The sequence below is a fragment of the Oncorhynchus keta genome, chromosome 16 (genome assembly GCF_023373465.1).
Source record: "Oncorhynchus keta strain PuntledgeMale-10-30-2019 chromosome 16, Oket_V2, whole genome shotgun sequence".
In the NCBI taxonomy this organism is placed as follows: domain Eukaryota; kingdom Metazoa; phylum Chordata; class Actinopteri; order Salmoniformes; family Salmonidae; genus Oncorhynchus; species Oncorhynchus keta.
Window position 1 is genome coordinate 9,405,016 of NC_068436.1, and position 25,372 is coordinate 9,430,387.

Below are 25,372 nucleotides of genomic sequence, written 5' to 3' on the forward strand. Positions count from 1 at the left end.
AGCCCAGTGGTCCCAGCCCCAGTCTCTCTGGGTCTGACATTTGGTCAGGTCCTGTGTGTAAGAGCCTGTGTGTTACAGTTAAATTCTCGCTGTCTGTCTCTGACTTGAGGTCGGCGTTCAGCATTCCACTGACCTCCGTGATGCTGCGTCGGTTCCTGGGCTGAGGCGTGGCGGCGGGGTCCTCCGTGGCTAAAAGGGGTGCCACTTCAGCCACTGCGCCAGTCTGGATGTCTCTGCTGTGTCGTGGGTCCTCTCCTTCAGTCCTCTCCTGCTTGACCAGAGACGATCCTCCAGGACCTACAGCCTCTGCATCTGCAGGCTGACAAGAAGAGAGGGGGTTATTACAGGTACATGAGTTGAATTGGATAATAACGTCGTAGGGAAGTCTCACAAGTGCCCCTACGGCAGATAAATAAGGATGTACATGTAAGCAAGTCAATAGCTGAGGGTTACCTTTTTAAAATAAACCGGCAACATTTGATGTACAGTAATTTACAAATAACATGTTTATTGCACACTAACCTCTATTACGATAACATGCTGGGTTGAGATTCCACTCCCCTCGTCTATAGATATGGGTTGGTCATCTCTCCAAGCGTTGTGCCCTGCTGGCTTCACAAAGCTCCTGTGGCCTCCAGTGAGATGTCCTTCACCTGAGAGTGATTGTGGGAAAAAGGAGTGGTTAAGTTAGGTACTGTCAATGCTATATTGTTCACTATTGACAATGTCTACCATTGGCAAGGATGTAAGATAACACTATTCATAACTTTTTTATATAGTATTTATTGATTAATTATATTACATACATCAAAACATATATATTGAGTATAACAATCGGAAATTCAAGAATTTTGCTAGAATATGATATTGTCTTTGTGCAAGAAGAATTTGTCCTTAATTGATCTGCCAGGTAAAATAAAGATAGTCAAGTAATCTGGGGAAGTTGCATACTATCCAAAAACTGACCAAGACCCAATTCTGGATAACACATCTGAACACATGCAGAGAGGGGAATCGGGCCACAGGCCCTGCAGCCTTCTGCAAAATGTACCTCTTGCCATTCCCCTGTATCTGTCGAGGATCTTGACACTACTGGGACGACTGGCGAGGACGCGCTCTCGAATGGTCCTCTCTGCGCGCTCCCGTGCCACCTTCAGTTCCAGTAGTTGTAGTTTCCTCCGTAATCCCCTGTTTTCTTTCTGGCTTTGAGAAATTTCCACACGAAACACTGCATAGTCGTCATCTACGACTTTACATATTTCTGCCACGGCTGCATTCGCTAGCACCTCCATGATGGAGGCTATTTGAGTGTGAAAAACCATACAGTTAGCCATTGTTTGCTAACTTTTGCAGCTAGCTAGCGTTACCTAGATAACATTTATCAAGTCCTGTCTCCAATACGAATTAAAGACTACACGAGGTAATGCTGTGCAGTTAAATGGGTCATATTGTAAAGTTCCAGTGAGTTAATAAACGTCTAAATAACAACAATATTAACGTTAATGTGGAAATGTTTTTGGTCAACTGTTCACTTCCGTTTACACAGAAGAGAAAGGATTTTATTTGTTGGCGTCATAGTTTAAAGGGTGTGGTTACATGAAAATACATGCGCGCTGTTCTTTGAATTACGGTACTGCTTATTACATTACACATCATTTTACATTACACACTTCTTACATTGCACGTATGATCAGTCTCTTTCAAGCTCAAAGCAGACTTGTTTACAAAGAACAGTGTGTTAGAATAGAATAGAAAATAATACAACTTTATTCCAAAGACTCAGAAAGGTAAATATTAATCCTAGCATAGGTTTACTCCTTCCTGTGAGTTTCCGGCAGGTAGACTTGCTGTGTTGCTGTCTTTTACAGGTTGGAGTGTGAATTGCACATTATGTCACAGAAAAGAAGGGTGAAAAATAAATCGCACCACTATCTAACCCTACACATATACCAATACTTTAGCCCTACCAATTCCTGCTGCTGCCACTACCACATCTATTTTCTGGGATTTATGCTCCATCAGTGCAGACAATTAATAACCATAGCAATAAATCCTGCCTTACTAATACTCATCCTCTATGGATTGCTCTCTTCAGGCCTACTCACTGGGGGGCTCCCGGTCGAACACTTACCCTTGGCCTATCCTCTGCTCTCTTCACTGCCTTAAGCATAGTAAACTTTCTGCCCCACTCAAACTCGTCTCCCTCTCAAAGAGCACTTCGTATCCCCAGTTGCATGGGTGCCCCTACCCCATTCATAGACGCGAACTACCTTTATCACCTATTGATGATACAACCGATGTTTGCTCTCAATGTTAACAAGTATCGCTTGCGGTGCGGTTTTAGAAAAGTAAGGAACGTAAGTTTCATATCAGTCCCCGCAAAAAACAAGGTTAAATTACAACAGGCCTTTATAGGATTAGGATTAGTGTTCCCACACGTCCATATATCCATGTTACAGTACGTGTTTATAGAAGACAGAGGGTCCTCCTGTGCTAATTAGCTATATAGCGTGCTCTGAACACCTGTGTGTAACGGAAGAAGGCTGCCAGAAACATGTAACTGAAAAATACTGTTGGCTGCAACTGTGATAAAGCCAATTAAAACAGTACGTCTATATTTTACATTTGTGAAATTACTTTGATGTGGTATTAAAGTAAAGGGCGTTGTTTCTAGAACCACGTGGCAATTGAGAATCGATTTAGACTTAAGAGTACATCTTCGGCGCCCCAACAGTTGACACACAGTTCTTTCTCTATCCTTATCACTAAATTATGTAGACAACGAATGTTGAATAAAATTACATTTACACTTACTCTGCCAGTTATCCACAATGAAGTATTATTAAACCAACTTCAAAATGCGGGTTTATGTGTGTGGCAATTAATATGTTTTGCTCATGACCGAAGGCAGGTGCACAAGACGGAAGTACACACACCAGAACCATGCATACTAACTGAAGTCTTGCAGGAGTTTGCAAAGTTTTGTGCAGGTGACATACATTTGGCAGAGTAAATTCAAATATAACTGTATTCAACATTCTGGCTTGTAGAGGACCATTTCCAGAATGAAACACTGTACATGTCTTAAGCTAAAGTGTACAACACCTGTTGAATATTGCAGGTGTGAGTAGATGCCAGCAAAAAAAGCATAATGAAATTGTTGCCAGCAGAGCTGGTTAGGCTGTTTTTCATGTTATCCAGAGGTAAACAAATCATCAGCCAGTGTCAAGTGTGGGCTCTGAAAGCACTGAGAGCGAAACTATATGGGTGGGACTAAAGCATAAGAGGGTGTGAACAATGCTGAATGGGTGTAGACAAAGAAGAGCTCTTCACTAGATACCTAAACATTCAAAGGCCATTTTCTCAAAAGTTTAGCAACTTACAAAGCAGAATTACTTTCACATTGTTCCTCAAAAATGCATTGTATGATATACCGTTTTGTAGCTGAATCTCTACTTTTATCCAATGTAAAAAAAAACACAATTTCACTACATAAGACCAAATCAAGGTGGTGAGTCACATATGACCTAACCTAGTAGAAACTGTCTCAAATCTCAACAAGACAGACCGGGTTCTCAGTCTTGCCATTGCCACCAGGTCTGCGTCTCACCAAACGGAGGGCATCACAAACACCAGGAATATTTTTTATTTATTTGATCCACTTCTACACTCAATGCTACCCCATTGATCACTCCTTTGAGCGGTGCCCTGCTCTGGAGAGCAAAGCACGACAAGGGTCGATCCCTGAGGGGCGTGACTCGAAAACGGAGCTGACGGATAGGGCTGCCGTGTTTCTAGCACTGCCGTGTTTCTAGCTCTTATGAAACTTGCAGTATTTATTTTTTTTGTCATATTTCTTACATTATTAGCCTAGGAAATCTTTTATGTTATTACATACAGCCGGGAAGAACCTTTGGATATCAGAGCGGCGGGAACTCAAAAGCATTACCAGCATTGATTTTCCCGAATCGGATCCTTTGTTCGTACCCCCTGGGCGGTTGAGCTGATTCCAGTGGCTGATCGAAAACACCACCGACGGAAAAGAGGGACTCTGAGTGGACTTCTGGTCCAACTCAGGAAGTGCACACACCACCCGCCACTTCCTAGTCTGTTACTCGCTAATGTTCAGTCCCTGGATAATAAATTTGACGAGCTCAGGGCGAGGATTTCCTTTCAGAGAGACATCAAGGACTGTAACATACTCTGTTTCACAGAAACATGGATATTCTGTCTGAGTCCGTACTGCCAGTTGGGTTCTCAGTTCATTGCGCAGACAGGAATAAATATCTCTCTGGGAAGAAGAAGGGCAGGGGTGTATGTTTCATGATAAACAACTCATGGTGTGATTGTGATAACATACAGGAACTCAAGTCCTTTTGTTCACCTGACCTACAATACCTCACAATCAAATGCCTACTGTATTACCTCCCAAGATAATTATCTTCTGTTATAGTCACAGCTGTGTATATTTCCCCTCAAGCCGATACCACAACGGCCCTCAAAGAACTTCACTGGACTTTATGCAAATTGGAAACCACATATCCCGAGGCTGCATTTATACTAGCTGGGGATTTTATCAAAGTACATTTGAGAAAAACATTACTGAAGTTCTATCAACACAATGAATAATAATAAATAATACTATATCAATAATCCAAATAGCAATCTGTGCTTATATACACAGGATGAATGCACCCAAAGGATATGCTAAGAATGATATGTACAGCAGCAGATGTATTAGAGTGAGCTGTGTCAAGAATACACTATGTAAATAGTGTGTATAAACAGTATAAAAAACAGGAAGTGTCCAGTGTCTCCATATACTGTACATAGGACAGCAGAGTTGACTGTGTGTGTATTTGTGTATTTTTGTATTTGTAAGTATGGGTGTGTGTTTTTGTGTGAGTCAGTGGGATAATGTGTGCCAAAAAAGTGTCTAAGGTTCAGGACAGGCAGACAGCTAGTAATGGCTGTTCAACAGTCTGATGGTCTGGTGTTAGAAGCCATCACGGAGGCTGTTGGACTCTGATGCTCCTGTATTGTCTGCCAGACTGTAGTAGAGTGAAAAGTCCGTGGCTTGGTTGGCTGAGGACCCTAATGATCTTCTTGGTCTTCCATCGACACAGAGTGGTATAAATGACCTGGAGGGCAGGCAGCGTACTCCCGATGGTGCATTGGGCTGACCGCACCAACCTCTGAAGAGCCATCTGGTTTAGGGCGGTGCAGCTACCTTTTGACCCTCTCCTGTAGTGCACAATCAGCTCCTTGGTTTGGTTGGCGTTGAGAGAGAGGTTATTGTCCTGGCACCACTCAAGTACCTAACAATATGGAGCCATTGAAGTTTATTATTTTAAAAAATCTGTGTTGATTCAAGAATGAAGTATAATGTGCTTACACTCGACACAAGGAACCAAATGCAAATTGATATGTGACACGTATTAATGGCAAAATAACATGCAAAACAGGCAAGCCCCCCCCCCCGAAAATCGAAAATCAAATATGAGTAAATACCTTTAATTTGTTGAGTATAATTAAAAATGTCATAAGAAATAGGCCTTTACATGTGGCCATTTTATATAAACTATTTATTCATTGAATTTACAGAAAATGTGTATATCATGATATGTATCGTTATCAAGATATGAGATTTTGGCCATATCGCCCAGCCCTACATCACCATATCATCTACTCTGCCTCATCATACGCATTCTTCCCTCAAGTCACCTCATCCAGTTCCCTACTACATCCAAAACCAACAGAATTAACTACAAAATAACTAATACTACATTACATGTGTGCATTTTCTGCTGGTGTATCCTGAGGTATCTCCTCTGAGAACCTCTTCCTGCAGTGCATACAGGTGAACAGCCTTTCTCCCCTGTGGACCCTCTGGTGTCTCTTCAGGTGGTGCTGATGGTAGAACCTCTTATCACACTGGGGGCAGCTGTACGATTTCTCTCCTGTGTGGGCCCTCAGGTGACTCTTCAGGTTGGACGAGTCTGAAAAACTAGCCCGGCACAGTTGGCAGCCAAATTCTTTTTCCCCTGTGTGCATCCTCTGGTGGATATCCACCTGTTTGGGGAAACTGAAGGCTTTCCCACAGAATGAACACGGGAAGCGCTTCTCTTTGCCACCGGATCTACTAATAACGTCACTACGACTGTCATTTGTCAATGGGTTTGTGTTGCCATTTAGTGTCGAGGCACTGGGATTGTCTGAGGTCTGGTTTAACATTAGGAGAGTGTGAGGAGGACGAAGGCCAGAGAGTGTCTGTGTTGTAGCAGGGTCAATGTTCCAGTTGATAGATCCTATAGAAGGCAGTCTCTCTAAATCACAACTATAGGAGCAGGACGGAGCATCGCTAGTCTGTGTCTGTTCTCTCCCGCCTCATATGGACACCTTCCCGTCCCCGCAGACCAAATCTACGCCTCTCCCTGGTCTCAGCCAGTCTGTTGACGTGGAGACAAATTATTATTTTTTTTAATTTTTTTTAAAGTGTCTGTTTTTGGTTGTGGTTAACAGTGTTGTTCCCCAGCCCAGAATTGAGGACAATGTCCCATCCACTGACCTACAATATGTCATCTCTGGTCCTGGCCTGATCAGTGATGTTGTCCCCTGAGCCTTTGGCTGCACTCGTCTGAGTCTGGGAACCCAGTCTCCTCTGTCAGCCTCCAGCCAACCACCTGCAGGAAGGAGTTAGAAAATAGACTTTACAAACATGGCAGAAAACTTTACATATGAAGTTTTTTTTAACCTGGTCAAGTTAATACATTATGTAAGTTGTATTGATTTGATTTTATTAATGAAGAAAACACTATAGACAGATGCATCACTATTACCATTGAAGATCTATTACTGTATGTCGGCTTATGTATTTCTCTCTTACCTTGCTCCCCCATCTTTAGTCCACTCAGCAGGTCAATGCTCTCTGTTCCGTCTTCTATTCTCTCCTCTTTGACTAACAGCAGATCAGGCTTCCCATCATCCATGTCTACTGACTGTAAAATATACAGAGTGAGAGGATATTGGATCAAGAAATCTGATATGAGCAACCTGCTATGGAATATATTTTGATTGAACAATTAGGGATTGCTATGATAACTGTGCAGTTAATTTGATACTATGCAAAAGTGTTTATTTCATTACTTTACACTCTTCAATGGTTCCCGAGTGTTGCAGTGGTCTAAGGAACTGCATCTCAGTGCTAGAGGCTTCACTACAGACCCTGGTTCGATCCCAGACTGTATCACAACTGGCTGTGATCGGGAGTCCCATAGGTGCGGCGCACAATTTGCCCAGCGTCGTCTGGGTTAGGGTAGGGTTTGGCCGGGGTAGGGTGTCGTAAAATAAGAATTTGTTCTTAAATAACTTGCCTAGTTAAATAAAAATGGTTTGATAATTCAAAGGCATGGTCCCAAAATTAAGACAAAATTAATCAATAGCTGGGCCCGTATCCACAAAACAATCTCAGAGTAGGATTGCTGATCTAGGATATTTACATATAATCTTATTCATTTTGATCTAAAATGCAAAACTGATCCGAGATCAGCACTCCTACTCTGAGGCTTTGTGGATACGAGCTCGGACCTAATACCATATAGACAGTAGTTCACAGTGTGCTCACCTCAGTGAGACTGTGTGTGGTCCTGTGTTGCTCAGCTGGTTCCTCTGTGGGTTCATGAGGTGTAGTATGGTTGTCCTCCATGACCATGGTCCCCCCAGACCCTCCTCACACCCCTCCTCCTTCACCAGCAGCACCTCTGAACCCTCCTCCTCCTGGATGAGAGGTGATACAGATTACACAGACATGCACTCCCTCAGGTATGTACACACAGAAAATAAACACACTTTCAACATGGAGTGTTTACCCATCCCCACTATGTTTGAGTCCTATACTGTAGTTACAGAATTTCATTTCAACCCATCATAGTGGACATAAATACATAGGTAAAATCAAGTCAGCTATGATAAGTAAAGTCATCATCAGACAAACCTGACTAAACAGTAGGTGTGTAGGTATATTTAGTAAGTGTATATTGGTAATAAAGCGATGTTGGGTGTATGCCGACACACAATTAATCTTCTCCTTTCCCCCTCTGATGAGAATAGGGTGAGATCAGATTTATACTAAAGAGAGTCTCAATGAATGTCTTAGAATGTAAAGTCCAATTTTGTATTTATTAAACAGAAACAAGTTTTAAATACACCATATATGAAAACCACACATCTCAACAACAAATCTGCATTAATTTTCTCATTAAAAGTGTCTCAGGAATTTTGGGGGTATTTCAATGGCTTTTGAACATCAGTCTACACAGTGCAAGCACAATATAAAAATTAAGTGCGGCCTTCACACCCCTTTTTCCACATTTTGCTGTGTTACAAAGTGGGATTCAAATTGATTTAATTGTATTTTTTTTGGTCAACGATCTACACAAAATACTCTGTGAAAGTGGAAGAAAAATTATACATTTGTAAAAAAAAACATATTGATTATAAGTATTCAACCCGAGTCAGAACATGTTAGAATCACCTTTGACAGCGATTTACAGCTGTGAGTCTTTGTGGGTAAATCCTTATTAAGAGCTTTGTACACCTGGATTGTACAATATTTGCACATTATTCATACTTTTTTTTTTTTAAAGTCAAAACTGATACTAAGCCACTCACGAACATTCAATGTTGTCTTGGTATGCAACGCCAGTGTATATTTGGCCTTGTGTTTTAGGTAATTGTCCTGCTGAAAGGTGAATTAATCTCCCAGTGTCTATTGGAAAGCAGACTGACCCAGGTTTTCCTCTTGGATTTTGCCTGTGCTTAGCTTTTTCGTTTATTTTTATGATTAAAAAAAACTCCCTAGTCCTTGCCGATGACAAGCACACCCATAACTTGATGCAGCCACCACCATGCTTGAAAATATGAAGAGTCATACTCACTGATGTGTTGGTTTTGCCCCAAACAACACTTTGTATTTAGGACATAAAGTTAATTTCTTTGCTACATTTTTTGCAATTTTACTTTAGTGCCTTTTTGGTTTAAAAAAATATATTTTGGGGGGATTTTTCTATTTTTCTTCTGTACAGGCTTCCTTCTTTTCACTCTGTCAATTAGGTTAGTGTTGTAGAGTAACTACAAAGTTCTTGATTCATCCTGAGTTCTCCCATCACAGCCATTAAACTCTGTAACTGTTTTAAAGTCACCATTGGCCTCATGGTGAAATCCCTGAGTGGTTTCCTTCCTTTCCAGCAACAGAGTTAGGAAGGGCTTCTGTATCTTTGTAGTAACTGGGTGTATTGATATACCATCCAAATGAATAACTACACCATTCTCAAAGGGATATTCAATGCCTGCTTTTTTATTTTACCCATCTACCAATAGGTGCCCTTCATTCAGAGGCATTGGAAATCTACCTGGTCTTGAATCTGTGTTTGAAATTCACTGCTCGACTGAGGGACCTTACATGCATCTGTAGGTATGGGGTACAGAGATGAGGTAGTCATTCAAAAATCATGTTAAATATGCAACTTAAGTGATGTTTTTACTCCTGAACTTATTTAGGCTTGCCATAACAAAAGGGGTTGAATACTTACTGACTCAAGACATTTCAGCTTTTCATTTTTTATTAATTTGTAAAAATGTCTAAAAACATAATTCCACTTTGACATCATGGGATATTGTGTGTAGGCCAGTAACACAACAAAATGAGGAAAACGTCAACTGGTGTGAATACTTTCTGAAGGCAATGTAATTATGTGTATCGCACAATCCCTAAATGCAATATTCTACCCAGGAATATGCAACATTGAAATGTTATTCTGACAACAATGAAAATTAACCTTTGTCTTTAAAGGAAGACTCAGCGTTATGAGGTTGCCACGAGCAGAACCCCAGATATTGTGATGAGCGTGATGCTAGACTTTGCTTTCACACAGTCACACAGTATCTGCGCATGTACATGAGTTCGCTTCACGCTGCTACGTGGTAGCCGCAGGACCAAAACATCAGAAATTTAGCCTTGTGCTTCAACGCTCTTAGTTGTTGTAGAAATTGACCCACTACTGCTGTTTACTTTGTGCATCTAAGTCATCTCTCTGAGTCTACCTTCATTGCAGGGTTTGATCTAAACAAACTTTCTATGTTATAGAGTGGAATGTTTTTTCTGCTGGTGTATCCTGAGGTAGCTCCTCTCTGAGAATCTCTTCCTGCAGTGCGTACAGGCGCTATGGCCTCTCTCCTGTGTGGATCTTCAGGTGCGTCTTCAGCAGGTGTTGGCGGGAGAACCTCTTCTCGCACTGTGGGCAGCTGTAGGGTTTCTCCCCTGTGTGGACCCTTTGGTGCCTCTTCAGGCTGCCAGACTGAGCGAAGCACATGTGACACTGGGGGCAACTGTAGGGTTTCTCTCCTGTGTGGATCCTCTGGTGGATCTCCACATTCTGGGAGCAGCTGAAGCCTTTCTTACAGAACATGCAGAGGAACCGTTTCTCTTTACTATTGCCTGATGTTGCTCCCCGAGCCTTGGCCCTTTGGTCCTTTGAGTTCAATACCTGTGAATCGGAAGGACTCATCGACGTGGACACTGAGTCGCATTCCCTGAATGTGTGTGTAGGGGAGTGGGTCTCAACATTTGGATGTGTCTCTAAGCTTTCCCTGTAATATAAGAAATCTCTGCCTTGTGAGTGTCTGTTTCCTAGGTGACTATCTGCAATCCATGTGGGAGGAACGACACCCTCCACTTTCAACTCATCTATCACTATAACCTCCCCTTTCTTAGCTAGGCACCCTTCAGAGTATACACTACTACTATACCGGTTCCAGTCCCCTCTAGACAGATCAGTCTGTGTCTCTAAACCCAAGGTCATGTTGCCAGGGTCCATCTCTGTAGTGTAAGAACAAGACGGATCATCACCACTAGTGTCTATCGAGTCACCTCCACGGCAATGAACCATCCTCTGGCTCTGGTGAAATACCGGTAAGTACTCTGAACCGGGAGCAGGAGGACAGCCCAGTCTCCCTGGGTCTGATCTGTGGTCAGAACCTGTGTGTAAGAGACTGTGTTTTAAATTTAAAGTCTTGGTGTCGGTCTCTGACTTGAGGACGGCGTTCTGCGTTCCGCTGACCTCCCTGACGCTGGGTCGGTTCCTGGGAGACGTTGGGGCACTGGTGGGGTCCTCTTTGCTTACAGGGGGCGCTCCAGTCTGGATGGCTCTGCTGTGCTGTGAGTCCTTCTCTCCTTCAGACCTCTCCTGCTTGACCCCAGGACCTGCAGCCTCTGCATCTGCAGACTGACACAAGAAGAGAGGTTATTACCGGTACATTAGTTGAATTGGATAACAATGTCGTAGGGAAGTCTCACAAGCTCCCCTATGGCAGATAAATAAGGATGTACATGTAAGCAAGTGAATAGCTAAAGAGAGCCTTCCGGTAGGAAACGGCCACATTTGATTTACAAAGTGATCGTCATTTTTAATGCAACACTATTACACTAACCTCTATTACGATAACGTGCTGGGTTGAGGTTCCACTCCCCTCAACAGTGATTGGTTGGTCATCTCTCCATGTATTGTGTCTCGCTGGCTTCACAAAGCTCCTGTGCCCTCCAGTGAAACGTCCTTCACCTGAGACAGTGACTGGGGGAAAAGAGGTGGTTAGGTACTGTCAACGGTATTTTGTACACCATTGATACTGTCTAGAATTGGCAGGGATGTAAGGTAACACTTTCATAACTTCCTGATATACTATTTATTGATCAATGTATTATGTTCCATGTATCACATTGTTTTCATTGAGTAAATAATAGGAAATGCAGAACATGAACAATCTGGTTAGAATATGATGTCTTTGTGCAAGATAGTATGCAATAATGGCCCTGATTACTTATCTATCCAAAAAGTGACCAGCAAGACCCAATTCTAGGTAACACATCTGAACACATGCAGAAGGGAAGAGGGGAGAGGCAGTGCCGCTATATATGACAGGCTGCTCAGCCTTCTGTAAAATGTGTGTGTCATGAACAACAATAGCTGAATGGTTTGCCTTCAAACTAAAAGTCCCCATTGATGCAAACGGATAATAATTGTGGAATCATGCCACAATTGGACAAGATAATTCTAAACAAGGTTGGAATGTTGTTATAGAAATTCAACAAAAGACAAAAATGTTGTTTAAAGCAAAAAAACAACTTTTAAACGCACAGGGATGTAAGACTTCAGAATTGCATTGGAGGCATACTTATATGCACTGTACAGCCTTGATCGTGGGTCCATGAAATGGACTGTCAGCCTATTCAGTGACACCCACAGATTACAATTCTGAAGAGTTTTTCACATATTAGCGGCGTAGCTCTTATTGTGTTACTTTAACTGTGGAAAATCACCTCACTATTCAGCCTATTGTATTGAAAATTCATTTTGCAATGTACACCCTTATGCCTATGATCTTGGGAAGGAATAGGCTGTATAATGAGGTGATTTCCCACAGTTAAAGTTCCACAATATGAGCTATAATGCTAATATTTGTTTAAACTCTTTACAGTTGTGTTCTGTGTGTGTCACTGAGTAGGCGAATACCCCATACTCAAGATCCAGAGGTAAGGGTGTACATAGCCTGGTTCCTCTCTATGGTTCTTCCGGGGTTCCGGCCTTTCTAGGGAGTTTTTCCTAACCACCGTGCTTCTACACCTGCATTGCTTGCTGTTTGGGGTTTTAGGCAGGGTTTCTGTACAGCACTGACATCAGCTGATGTAAGGGCTTTATAAATAAATGATTGAACATTTGATTGTACATTGCAATATTAATGTTAATTACGCACAATATTTATTTAACTGACTTGTTTAGTTAAATAAAGGTTAAGAACAAATTCTTATTTACAATGACAGCCAAACCCTAAGCCGGACGATGCTGGGCCAATTGTGCACCACCTTCTGGGAGAGGCTGAATAGTGAAGTGATTGTCCACAGTTCAACAATAAGATCTATATCTCTAATATTTCTGCAAACTCTTCACAATTGTAATCTGTGGGTATCACTGAGTAGGCTGGTACCCCATTTCATGGACCCAGAATCCAGAAGTAAGGCTGTATGTACACTGCAATATAATAACGCCCCAATTTACTTATGTAGTCTATACATCCACAGTGCGATTTCAACAGATTTGTACTTTGTCAAATTATCATAACATTACAACCTGGTATAGCATTATCTATTGTGGCATGATTCCACTATTTTTATCCGTTTTAATCAGTTTCAATGGGTTACTTTTATTTGAATGCGATCCGCCGATTCCACTATTGTTTTGCACGCTAATGTTGTTCACCACACACTGGTATGCAAACTGTACCTCTTGACGTTTCTCTGTTTCGGTCGGGGATCTTGACACGACTGGCGAGGACGCGCTCCCGCGTTGTCCTCTCTGCGCGCTCCCTTGCCACCTTCAATTCCAGTAGTTTCCTTCGCAAAACCCTGTTTTCTTTCTGGCTTTGCGTTATTTCCAAACGAAACACTGCATAGTCGTCGTCTACGAGTTTACAGAGCTCAGCTACAGCTGCATTCGCTAGCACCTCCATGACGGAGGCTATTTGAGTGTGAAAAACCATACAGTTATCCATTGTTCACTAGCAGTTACCGAGATCACGTATATCAATCAAGTCCCGTCTCCAACGCTTATTAAACACTACACGCTGTAAGTATGTGATGCTGTCCAGTTAAATCAGTCATATTTTGAGTTCCAGGGTGTTAATACACGTCTAAATAACAATGAATGCTAAAGTGGAAATTGTTCTTAGTCACTGTTCACTTTCTGTTTACTTCTTCGTGTGAGTTTCCGGTAGACTGGACGGCTGTGTTGGTTATTGTTTCCTTTCACAGGTCGGAGTGTGAATTGCACATTGTCACAAAAAAAATAAGGGGAAACGGATAAAATAAATTGCACCACCATCTAACACACACATTTTATACACCACTATATCCCAAAAAACTCACCACCCCTATCCCAGTACTCTAGTCCTCCCAGATCTTACTCCAGGACAACTGGGAGGATGGGACAGACCCCTTTTCTTAAAATTCCCTTTAGATCTTCTGCTCTAAAATCTCTTACACTCATATCTCTGCTGCTGCCACTATCAAATCTGTTTTCTGGGATTTACGCTCTATCAGTGCAGTATAATTAATAACCATAGCAACAAAAAAAACATTAAATCTTACCTAACTAAAACTCATCCGCTGGAAAGATGTGGCATCCTGTAGTGCATGTCTTTACATCATTGTAAAGAAGCTAGCTATCTAGCTACAGTAGACACCTAAGAAGCAAGGATAATTGAGGCTATTCCGCTGCTATTCCGTCCATTCATAAGTAGTAGCGATCTTCAAGGACAAAAAAAAAAAAACTTTGCTTCGCCAACCGAGAGAAGCAGGCCCAAGATCTTCTCTTCGAAGTGCAAATCTAGTTTGAAAATACCCAGCTAGTGGTGCGTCAGATGCTCATGCATTTGTTTTGCCTGAAACAATCAAGTTATTCACTAAACATTCTTCTCTCCAGATACACAAGGTGACATCGCTTTAAGACTTCTCTGCCAGTCTACCAGCTAGGCAGGAAGACATTCCCGACCATGCTTCACTGAGACCAGAAAGTCCTTAATTTACTTGCAGCCTGTAAGTTTAAATAGTGGATCGGCCTAGAAAGATTGATGGGGAAATTAGATTATAGCATTTGTAAACCTTGAATGAAAGGAACAGCATTCCAAAATATGTTACGCATCACTGCACTCCTAGACATTAGGTAGGTTTCCATTCAATTTTAGACAGATTTTCATTACGAATATACAATCTGCATGAAACAAAGTGCGCATTTTCCCACCGGCGATACGTTTCCATCAGTCTGTTTGCAGATGAAAAAATAACTTTTGCTGTTAAAGTCTCATGTACCGAATACAAATAAATACAAGTTAAATGCGTTTCCACCACATTTTCAACTCTACTGATGGTTTTGTCACAACTGTTAAGATAGCAAATGTGCCCACTCTGGTCTTGGCACATGCGCTCTAGCTAACAGCTCGCACATCCAGTGGAGGTTGGCTATCTACATTATGAGATTATTATGGATAAGAGCGATATTATTTGTCAAACGGCAGCCAAGCATCAATCATGTCACCAGAATAAGACCCTCGATATTTATTGGAAAGGAGTATCTTGCACATTCACCACCATGTGAAGTTCATAATTTATTTAATCTGTAGCCTAATAAACTCCATGCTTTCCAGAGGAGTTTCCATTTAGCTTGGCAAATTTGTCAGAGGATGGGGAGAGAGAGAGAGAACAAGAGAGGAATATCCTGGAGTGCTGGATATGAGGGAGGATGTAAAGGATGCATTGAATGCACCATTTACCATGGCAGAGATGAAAAGGACAATAGGTAAGGCTGGGTTAACTTCAACTGGGAAAGATGAGGTGTGCTATGTTATGTTGTCCCATCTTAGTGATGAGGCACTGGGTAAGGTTTTGGTGTTGTACAACAAAATCAAATCAAATGTAATTTGTCACATGCGCTGAATACAACAGGTGTAGGTAGACCTTAACCAACAATGCAGTTAAGAAAATACCCCCCAAAAAGAGAAGAATAACAAATGATTAAAGAGCCGCGGTAAATAACAATAGCGGGGCTATATACAGGGGTTACCGGTACAGAGTCAATGTGCAGGGACACCTGTGTCGAGGTAACATGTACATGTAGGTACAGTTATTAAAGTTACTATGCATAGAAAATAACAGAGTAGCAGAAGCGTTCCGGGGGGGCAATGCCAATAGTCTGGGTAGCCATTTGATTAGCTGTTCATGAGTCTTATGGCTTGGGGGTAGAAGCTATTGAGGAGCCTCTTGGACATAGACTTGGCGCTCCGGTACCGCTTGCCGTGCAGTAGCAGAGAGTCTATGACTAGGTTGGCTGGAGTCTGACAATTCTTAGGGCCTTCATCTGACACCGCCTGGTAAAGAGGTCCTGGTTGGCCGGAAGCTTGGCCCCGGTGATGTACTGGGCTGTACGCGCTACCCTCTGTAGTGCCTTGTGGTCGGAGGCTAAGCAGTTGCCATACCAGGCAGTGATGCAACCAGTCAGGATGCTCTCGATGGTGCAGCTGTAAAACCTTTTGAGGATCTGAGGACCCATGACAAATCTTTTCAGTCTCCTGAGGGGGAATATTTTTTTTTGTGCCTTCTCCACAGTGTGGGAGGAGGGGAAACTACCAGGCAGTTGGAAGGAGGCAGTAGTGGTACCAATCCGGAAGCCAGGGAAGGACCCAACAAGCTATCGGCCAATAGCTTTAACATCACATGTGTGTAAGATTATGGAACATATGATTACAGAGAGGCTAACTTACTTCCGGGAGAGCAGGGGGCTACTATCGCCACATCAGAGTGGGTTCAGGAAGGGGAACTATGGACCCAGTGCTCTACTTAGAAGCAGAGGTCAGGAAGTCTCAGGTGAACAAGGAGACTGTAGTAGCGGTCTTTTTTGATGTGGAGAAAGCATATGTTATGTGGAAGGAGGGGTTGTTAATCAAGCTTGACATTATGGGGGTAGGAGGAAGAAAGTACACTACTGTTCATGTTTGGGGTCACTTAGAAATGTCCTTGGTTTTGAAAGAAAAGCACATTTTTGTCCATTAAAATAACATCAAATTGATCAGAAATACAGTGTAGACATTGTTAATGTTGTAAATTACTTTTGTTGCTGGAAACGGGTGATTTTTAATGGAATATCTACATAGGTGTCCAATGGCACGTTGTGTTAGCTAATCCAAGTTTATCATTTTAAAAAGGCAATTGATCATTAGAAAACCCTTTTGCAATTATGTTAGCACAGCTGAAAACTGTTGTTCTGATTAAAGAAGCAATACAACTGGCCTTCTTTAGACTAGTTGAGTATCTGGAGCATCAGCATGTGAGTTCGATTACAGGCTCAAAACGGCCAGAAACAAAGAACTTTCTTCTGAAACTCGTCAGTCTATTCTTGTTCTGAGAAATTAAGGCTATTCCATGCGAGAAATTGCCAAGAAATGGAAGATCTCGTACAACGCGGTGTACTACTCCCGTCACAGAACAGCACAAACTGGCTTTAAATAGAATAGAAAGAAGAGTGGGAGGCCCCAGTGCACAACTGAGCAAGAGTACAAGTACATTAGAGTGTCAAGAAACAGAAGCCAGTCTCAACATCAACAGTGAAGAGGCGACTCCGGGATGCTGGCCTTCAAATTACAGGAGGTAGATGTATAAATCTTGGTATTAGAACTATATTTTTGTCCAGTTAATGCAAGTTATTTCAATATATTTAGTATAGTTTTATCTAAAAAAATAACTTAATGTTTCACTATTTGGATTTTTATGAAATTTCGCTGAGGATGGTCCTCCATTTCCTCCTCAAACGAGCCTCCACTGCTGCATAAACTGGTAACATTATTTGATAACTGGTTAGATGGCGTTATGCTTTCCCAAAACTTTGGTCTACATTAATGTAGCTGGAAGTTAGGTGTTGATAGCAACTGGCTGACTCATGCAGTGCTAACGTTAGCCAGTATTTGAATAAGTAACCAATTGTCACACTTGAGTAAAAGTAAAGATACCTTAATAGAAAATGACTCAAGTAAAAGTCACCCAGTAAAATACTACGGAGTAAAAGTTCAAAAATATTTGGTATTAAATATACTTAAGTATCAAAAGTAAATGTAATTGCTGAAATATACCTAACTATCAAAGTATTAAGCAAACCAGACGGCATTTTTAAAAAAAAATTTACGGATAGCCAGGGGCACTCTTCATAAGACATAATTCACAAACAAAGCATTCGTGTTTAGTGAGTCCACAAGATCAAAGGCAGTAGGGATGACCAGGGATGTTCTCTTGATAAGTGTGTGAATTGGACCATTTCTCTCCTGCTAAGCATTCAAAATGTAACATACCTTTTGGTTTCAGTGAAAATGTTTGGAGTAAAAAGTACATTATAAGTTGTCCAAAATGTAAAGTACAGATACCCCGAAAACTACCTAAGTAATACTTTACACCACTGACGTTAGCAGGCTAGTTGGCTAGCAACCTGGCAAGCTGATTTATAATAATACATTCATAAAGTAAATGTAATTGAAACCAGTAGTAATGAGTGTAAACAATATTGTTTAATATAAAGTTATTTCTGTTGGGAGTTTACATTTAAGGGGAATAGGCTGGCTTTCCTGGGGCTTCCATCTTACGTCACACCCCGCGAAAACATCTTCCAGGATGACTTCGGCATTTTTATGGGTTTTATGTAATAACTCAAAATTGAAAAGTGAGGTAACTTTGCATTGGGACTTTTGATGTGTATACTAATGCAAATCCATGTTACATTCAGTTATGTTTATGCTACCTACCCTTTAATGCAGGTTTTGATCTAAACTTCAAAAGCTATCTAGTGGAATGATTACTTTCTATGTTAATAGATTGGGATGGTTTTTCTGCTGGTGTATCCTGAGGTAGCTCCTCTCTGTGAACTTCTTCCCGCATTGCGTACAAGCAAACTGCCTCTCTCCTGTGTGGACCTTCATGTGTATCTTCAGATTGTCCTGGCGGGAGAACCTCTTTTCACACTGGGGGCAGCTGTAGGGTTTCTCCCCTGTGTGGACCCTCTGGTGCCTCTTGAGGTCACGAGCCTGGGCGAAGCGCATATGACATTGGGTACAGCTGTAGGGTTTTACCCCTGTGTGGACCCTCTGGTGCATCTCCACCTTCTGGAGGCAGCTGAATCCTTTATTACAGAACATGCAGAGGAACCGTTTCTCTTTACCATTACCTGATGTGGCTCCCCCTCCCTGAGCCTGGGCTCTCGCTCTGTCGTTTGAGTTCAATACCTGATCGAAAAGGACGCGGCCTTGTGAATCGGAAGGCTCCATCGACGTGGATACTGGGTCGCGATCCCTGAGCGAATGTAAAGGGGATTGGATTGCAACATTTGGATTGGTCTCTAAGCGTTCCCTGTAATCTAAGAAATCTCTACCCTGGGACTGTCCGTCTCCTAGGTGACCATCTGCATTCCATGTGGGAGGAACGTCGCCCTCCACTTTCACAGTCACCTCATCTACCACCATAACCTCCACTTTCTTGTCCTGGCACCCTTCAGAGTATACACTCCTACTGTACCGGTTCCAGTCCCCTCTAGACAGATCGGTCTGTGTCTCTAAGCCCAAGGATATGTTGCTAGCATCCATCTCTGTAGTGTAAGAACAAGACAGATCATCACCGCCAGTGTCTAGAGCGTCACCAACATCTCCATGGGAATAAACTGTCCTCTGGCTCTGGTGAAATACCGGTGAGTACTCTGAGCCAGGAGCAGGAGGACAGCCCAGTCTCTCTGGGTCTGATCTGTGGTCATATCCTGTGTGTAAGAGCCTGTGTGTTTCAGTTAAAGTCTCAGTGTTGATCTCTGACGGTGTTCGGTGTTCCACTGACCCGATGCTGCATCGGATCCTGGGCAGCGCTGGGTCCTCCGTGGCTACAGGGGCCGCTCTAGTCTGGGTCTCTCTGCTGTGTGGTGGGTCCTCTCTTTCAGTCTTCTCCTGCTTGACCAGAGACGATCCTCCAGGACCTGCAACCTCTGCATCTGCAGACTGACAAGAAGAGAGGTGGTACAGGAGTCTAATTGGATAACAACATCATAGGAAAGTATCACAAGCTCCCATACTCTCCTGAGACCCAGCAATTCATTTTTATGTTCTTTAATGGACATTTAGTTTTTGATCGTATCGCTAAGGCCATACATGCCACCCTGTCAGGTCCTGTTGTACCTATGAGAGGTGCCACCTTCATAATTCTTTCTTGTGTGTAATTGTGTAATTATAATTTGAGTTTGATATTCAATTTGTTTCTAACAGGTCAGGAATAGTGAAAGTTTTCAGAGCAATGGAATAATTTTCACATGAAATAAGATCTAAATAAGAGCTTGTTAATAAATAGTCTGTTCATATTTACTATCAATTGAGTCAAATGGCCACTACAGATCACATACAATAAAAAAAATATGAATATAATTTCTTTGTTTTTGCACCCCAAATGCATTTTTTTGTATTTTTTATGTCCAAACTTCATGGATCTCTGGGGGCTATGGCATATAAATGTGGATGTACATTTCAGTTCGCTGCAGCTACTGACTGGAACGAGCGGCAACAAATATTCGAACTGGACAGTTAACTCAATTCTTCATTCAAAGATAACATCATGGACACTCTGAGAATTGTGGCTACTTTGTGTGATGTATTGTTGTCTGTACCTTCTTGACCTTTGTGCTGTTGTCTGTGCCCAGTAATGTTTGTACCATGTGTTGCTGCCATGCTATGTTGTCGTCTTAGGTCTCTCTTTATGTAGTGTTGTCTCTTGTCGTGATGTGTATTTTGTCCTATATTTATTTTATATCCCAGCCCCCTTCCTTGCAGGAGGCTTTTGGTAGGCCGTCATTGTAAATAGGAATTTGTTCTTAACTTGCCTAGTTAAATAAAGGTTAAATATATATATATATATATCTTTAAGTGAATAGCTTAGGGTAGTGATGGGCATTTTAAATGATTTCACTATTTTAATAATATTATATTTTTAGGATATCCGGATTCATGCGTTTTAAAGAATGTATTTTTATTGGTTTACTTCAATGGAGATTTGAGAGAAGAGCAGGGTCCGGTGTGTGTAGCACTGAGGGAGAAAGAGAAAGTAGCCAAACCAACTCGCGCTAGTTAGAGAAACTTGTGTGCTGCCATAGTTTCTGTCATGCCATCCTGTAGTGCATGTAATGATTGCATCGTTGTAGAAAAAAGCTAGCTTGCTACAGTAGCCAGCTAAATTAGCCAGCTAAAGTAGCAAGGCCAATTGAGGCTATTTTGCTGTGCTTCCCATCCTTGTTTACAACTCCATTCATATGAAACAGGAGCTGTTGGTTGATCATTGTAGCCTACATCTCATCTAGCCAGCTTAATTCCGTAACTTTAATTCCCTTTTGCTCCAACTTCACTTACTACACATGGTTCCTCTTGATTGACCGACAATAACAAGCTACACCAGTGTGAAACGTGTGTAAGCTACCGGTGCAGTCTTTTTTATGAGGCACTCTGACATAACAGTTTTAATAAAACGTTGAATGTAATGTAATCTATCCTTGTAGGCTATGTAGCAGTGTCACACATATCATTATTTAATTATAGACACTGCCTTGAAAAAAAAATCTTAAATGAATATCCCTAATAATCGAATACTAACATACGTTTGGATATTCAAATAACCATGCCCATCTCTAGCTGAGGGTAGCCTCTCTGAAATAAACTGGCCACACTAACCTCTATCAAGATAAGGTGCTGGGTTGAGGTTCCACTCCCCTCATCAACAGTGATTGGTTGGTCATCTATCCATGTGTTGTGTCCTGCTCGCTTCACAAAGCTCATGTGGCCTCCAGTGAGATGTCCTTCCCCTGAGAGTTATTGTGGGAAAAGAGGTGCTTAGTAGAGCCCGACCGATATGTGCAAAATAACTAAGTAAATTAATCTGGTGAATTATTGCCTACTATCCAAGAACAAGCTCTCATGGATCCCAAGTGGGGTATACCCAGTTTATAGCACCCCCCCGGGTTTTCAGTTGATGGTACTGACCCCAGTTTGCTCCCTCGTGAACTCTAATCTCGACGCTGTTTAATCCAGACACTCTCTAAACGCAAATGCGCCTCACTTGCTATATCTTTGGAAACATTTAACTTAACTTTATACGATAAATAATATTTCAAATAAAAAATATACACTTACTGTGCACAGTTTAGCAAGTTGCACCTGGCTGTTTTCAAACATTGCCTCGGCTTCGACATATCCTCTCACCTTGCGCTCGCATTTCCATTGGACCATTCCACATTTCCTGTGTTTCTCAAAATACATCCGGGTGCAACTTTGCAAGTGTACACTTTATATTTGAAAAATAATATATTGCTTATATGAAACATTTAGTTGTACTGCTCTAATTACGTTGGTAAACAATTTATAATAGCAATAAGGCTCCTCGGGGGTTTGTGATATATATGTCCAATATACCACGGCTAAGAGCTGTATCCAGGCACTCTGTTGTATATTGTCCATATACCACACCTCTTCGGGCCTTATTGCTTAAATAACCTTTATCGTCTATTTGAATGGGCTAACTAAGACCCAATCATGGGTAACACATCTGAACATGCGTGCAGAGGATGGGGGCGACAGGCACTGCAAATGTACCTCTTGCCATTCCTCTGTATCGGTCGAGGATCTTGACACTACTGGGACTGGCGAGGACGCGCTCCCGTGCCACCTTCAGTTCAAGTAGCTGTAGTTTCCTCTGCAATGCCCTGTTTTCTTTCTGGCTTTGAGATATTTCCAAACGAAACACTGCATATTCGTCGTCTACGAGTTTACAGATCTCTGCAACGGCTGCATTCGCTAGCACCTCCATGATGGAGGCTATTTGAGTGTGAAAAACCACACCGTCACAGTTTGCCATTGTTAACGTCAGCAACTAGCAGGCTAGTGTTACGAATATAACATATGAACAAAGTCCTGTCTCCAACGCGAATTACACACTACCTGTGGTAAGTTTGATGCTGTGCAGTTACATTTGTCATACTTTGAATTCAGCGTGTTAATAAACGTCGAAATAAAAACGCTAACGGGGAAATTGTTGGTCACTGTTCACTTCCGTTTACACTTGAAATGAAATTATCTTATTGGTTGGCGTCATGGCTCAAAGGGTGTGGTTAAATGAAAAAGGTACGCGCACTGTTCTTTGAAACACGGTACTGCTCTATATACTGAACAAAAATATAAACGCAACATTAAACAATTTCAAAGATTTGACTGAGTTACAGTTCATATAAGGACATCAGTCAATTGAAATTAATTCATTAGACCCTAATCTATGGATTTCACATGACTCGGAATACAGATATGTTGGTCACATAAAAAAAGGTAGGGGCGTGGATCAGAAAACCAGTCGGTATCTGGTGTGACTACCATTTGACGACTGCAGCGCGACATTTCCTTTGCATAGAGTTGATCAGAATGTTGATTGGGGCCTGTGGAATGTTGTCCCACTCTTCAATGGCTATGCGAAGTTGATGGATATTGGCGGGAACTGGAACACGCTGTCATACATGTCGATCCAGAGTATGCTCAATGGGTAACATGTCTGGTGAATATGCAGGCCATGGAAGAACTGGGACATTTTCAGCTTCCAGGAATTGTGTACAGATCAGATCAGATCAGTGCGTTCAAATCATGATAAAATGCAATTGTGTTCCTTGTCCATAGCATATGCCTGCTCATACCATAACCCCACTACCACCATGGGGAACTCTGTTCACAACGTTGACATCAGCAAACCACGGGTCCAAACAACTCCCTTAAATTTGAGGCATATGTGGCATTGTGTTGTGTGACAAAACTGCACATTTTAGAGGGGCATGTTACGTTGTCTGGGGAGGCAATAAAATGCCACTCTAAAATGTGCAGTTTTGTCACAACACAATGCCACAGATGTCTCAAGTTAAGGGGGTGTGCAATTGTCATTCTGACTGCAGGAATGTCTGCCAGGGAAAAGTAGACATGCTCACTAACAGGGATGTAAACAAATTTGTGCACATCATTTTAAAGAATAAGCTTTTTGTGCGTATTGTAACATTTCTGGAATATTTATCAACTCATGAAACATGGGACCAACACTTTACATGTTGCGTTTATATTTTTGTTCAGTGTAAATGCATATTCCCATTAAACTGATTGAGATTAATTCAATTATTGTGATGGAGATGTTGTTTGGACGTTTGGTATAATGTGACAAATTATCATACATGGTTGACAGTGATGGCCTATTTTGAAATGAGGTAGCCTATTCCTAACTTGGTTTTTAAGGGGATTTAAAAATATAAACAGTTGATTGAAATTAGGAACACAATCTAGAATGCCAAATTCAGAGGGTTTTTACACAAAATCTCCTATGATTGCTATCTTTCAAGCTGAGAGCAGAATTGTTTAGAAAGAACTGTGTGTTAGCAAGAATAGAGTAGAAAATATTAGAATTAATTTATTCCATCTACATCACCTCAGTAAGATAAATATTCAACTGTCCTTGTTCTAGCCTAGGTTTACTGTCGCTCTAAAAAGTTATTTACACAACCCTGTTTCAAATGACAAGTTAATAAAGGGTTAATGAGGGTTATGTGGTTAATTACCTTATTACCCTAAGACACTTCACATGATAACTATATGTCAGCTAATGAATAGTGCCCAGACATCCCCTGTGTGCATCTCAAACCACACTGCTATCATTTCTCACCGTTGTGGACACTACTATGTCTGGTAAGGTTAGTCAGGAAGGAGAAGCTCTTGTAACATAGTTGGAACAAGAAGGGCCTCTCCTTGGGGTGAAAGGTCGGGTGTTCTTTCAAATAGTTTGCTCGAGTGAAGCCACTTGTCTCCGTCCTAATGCTCGGCCTGACACGTTGTGATCCAGTGATTACGTGAGGAGGTAGAAGTAGGAGCCACCACCCTCAGGTGTAGAATTTGAGCTACCTCCTTGACCTTCAGCCATTGTTTGGGTGTTGTTTGGATTGTGTGCTGTGTTATAGGCTACGTACATCTTGTGGTGAACACCCATCCTGACCCTGTCTGTATTAGTGGGGTAACTATGAGGTAGCTGAGAAAGGTTAGACCCAGGTCCAGGCTTTCTATGAACCCAGTTATCAGGCATTAGACGAGACCCTGAAAGAGAAGACAGACAACCTGAAAGACTACCACCAGGGGGGTCTCCCACCAAACTCTGAAGGCTGAAGCCCAGGGTGATCTGTTCATCATGGATACTGTGGTATTTGTATCATAGGAACAGGAGGGTCTATCAGCCCCAGGCCCTGCTCCATCCCTGCACTGAGACTGTGAAGAGAAGGGTCTGGGCTGCAGACTGGATCCCTGACTGCAGCCTCTGTCTCTCTGATGACCACCAGGACTGTTGTTCAGTCCACCTGTCCACTGGTTGTGTTCTGTGTGGTGGTGGAGTCTCTGTCCCTCTTGGTTTGGTCCTGGTTCCGACTCAGGAAGGAAGAGCGACTGCTCCTGATCCAGGGTTCTGATCCGGGGCCAGGGTTTATGATCATCCACCTCAGAGGTCCAGTCTCTCCCGTCATCAATACCGGATATCAACAGGTCCTCATGGACTGTAGACTGTAAACACACATTGAACAGAAAAGCATGGCGGTTTATATAAGAAACTCTTTGCTGTACACACAAACATGACATGATATTATAAAATGTTAACCACAGTCAAGCCCATCGCTAACACTGTGATTCAAATACCTAATAATATGGA

At 42.0% G+C, this 25,372-nt stretch overlaps 3 protein-coding genes across 9 annotated transcripts in view; 1 reads left to right on the forward strand and 2 right to left on the reverse strand.

Moving 5' to 3' along the window:
- The window catches only part of LOC118395568 (neurotrophin receptor-interacting factor homolog), a 384,346-nt gene that overhangs the window by 166,638 nt on the left and 192,336 nt on the right, over nt 1–25,372 (forward strand). The window lies entirely within an intron of this gene.
- Nucleotides 1–25,372, reverse strand: part of LOC118395579 (zinc finger protein with KRAB and SCAN domains 3-like) — a 128,283-nt gene that overhangs the window by 52,578 nt on the left and 50,333 nt on the right. For 2 of the 6 annotated variants that reach the window (XM_052465132.1, XM_052465131.1), the window contains exons 2-3: nt 21,337–21,467; nt 17,776–19,623 (exon numbers count right to left, since the gene is read on the reverse strand). In XM_052465132.1, the coding sequence (XP_052321092.1) occupies nt 18,448–19,623; nt 21,337–21,467 (1,307 nt within the window). In that variant the 3' untranslated portion in view covers nt 17,776–18,447. Of the gene's footprint in view, nt 1–133; nt 320–522; nt 654–1,051; nt 1,551–17,775; nt 19,624–21,336; nt 21,468–22,254; nt 22,764–25,372 lie in introns of those variants that run through there. The other 4 variants (XM_052465130.1, XM_052465129.1, XM_035789423.2 and 1 more) reach the window with 4 other exon arrangements.
- On the reverse strand, nt 8,225–13,844 carry LOC118395604 (protein glass-like). Its single transcript, XM_035789466.2, has 3 exons — nt 13,335–13,844; nt 11,488–11,627; nt 8,225–11,282 (listed from the first exon to the last, which is right to left on the reverse strand). Exons 1-3 carry the CDS (start codon nt 13,600–13,602, stop codon nt 10,221–10,223), a joined length of 1,470 nt encoding a protein of 489 aa, XP_035645359.1. The 5' UTR covers nt 13,603–13,844; the 3' UTR covers nt 8,225–10,220.

Excerpts from the sequence above, each read along its gene's own strand:
- LOC118395604 (XM_035789466.2), bottom strand. The coding sequence starts at position 13,602 with ATGGATAACTGTATGGTTTTTCACACTCAAATAGCCTCCGTCATGGAG. Across the intron at positions 11,628-13,334 it reads AAACAGAGAAACGTCAAGAG|TCACTGTCTCAGGTGAAGGA; the intron begins GTACAGTTTGCA and ends CTTTTCCCCCAG. Across the intron at positions 11,283-11,487 it reads AGCACGTTATCGTAATAGAG|TCTGCAGATGCAGAGGCTGC; the intron begins GTTAGTGTAATA and ends TTCTTGTGTCAG.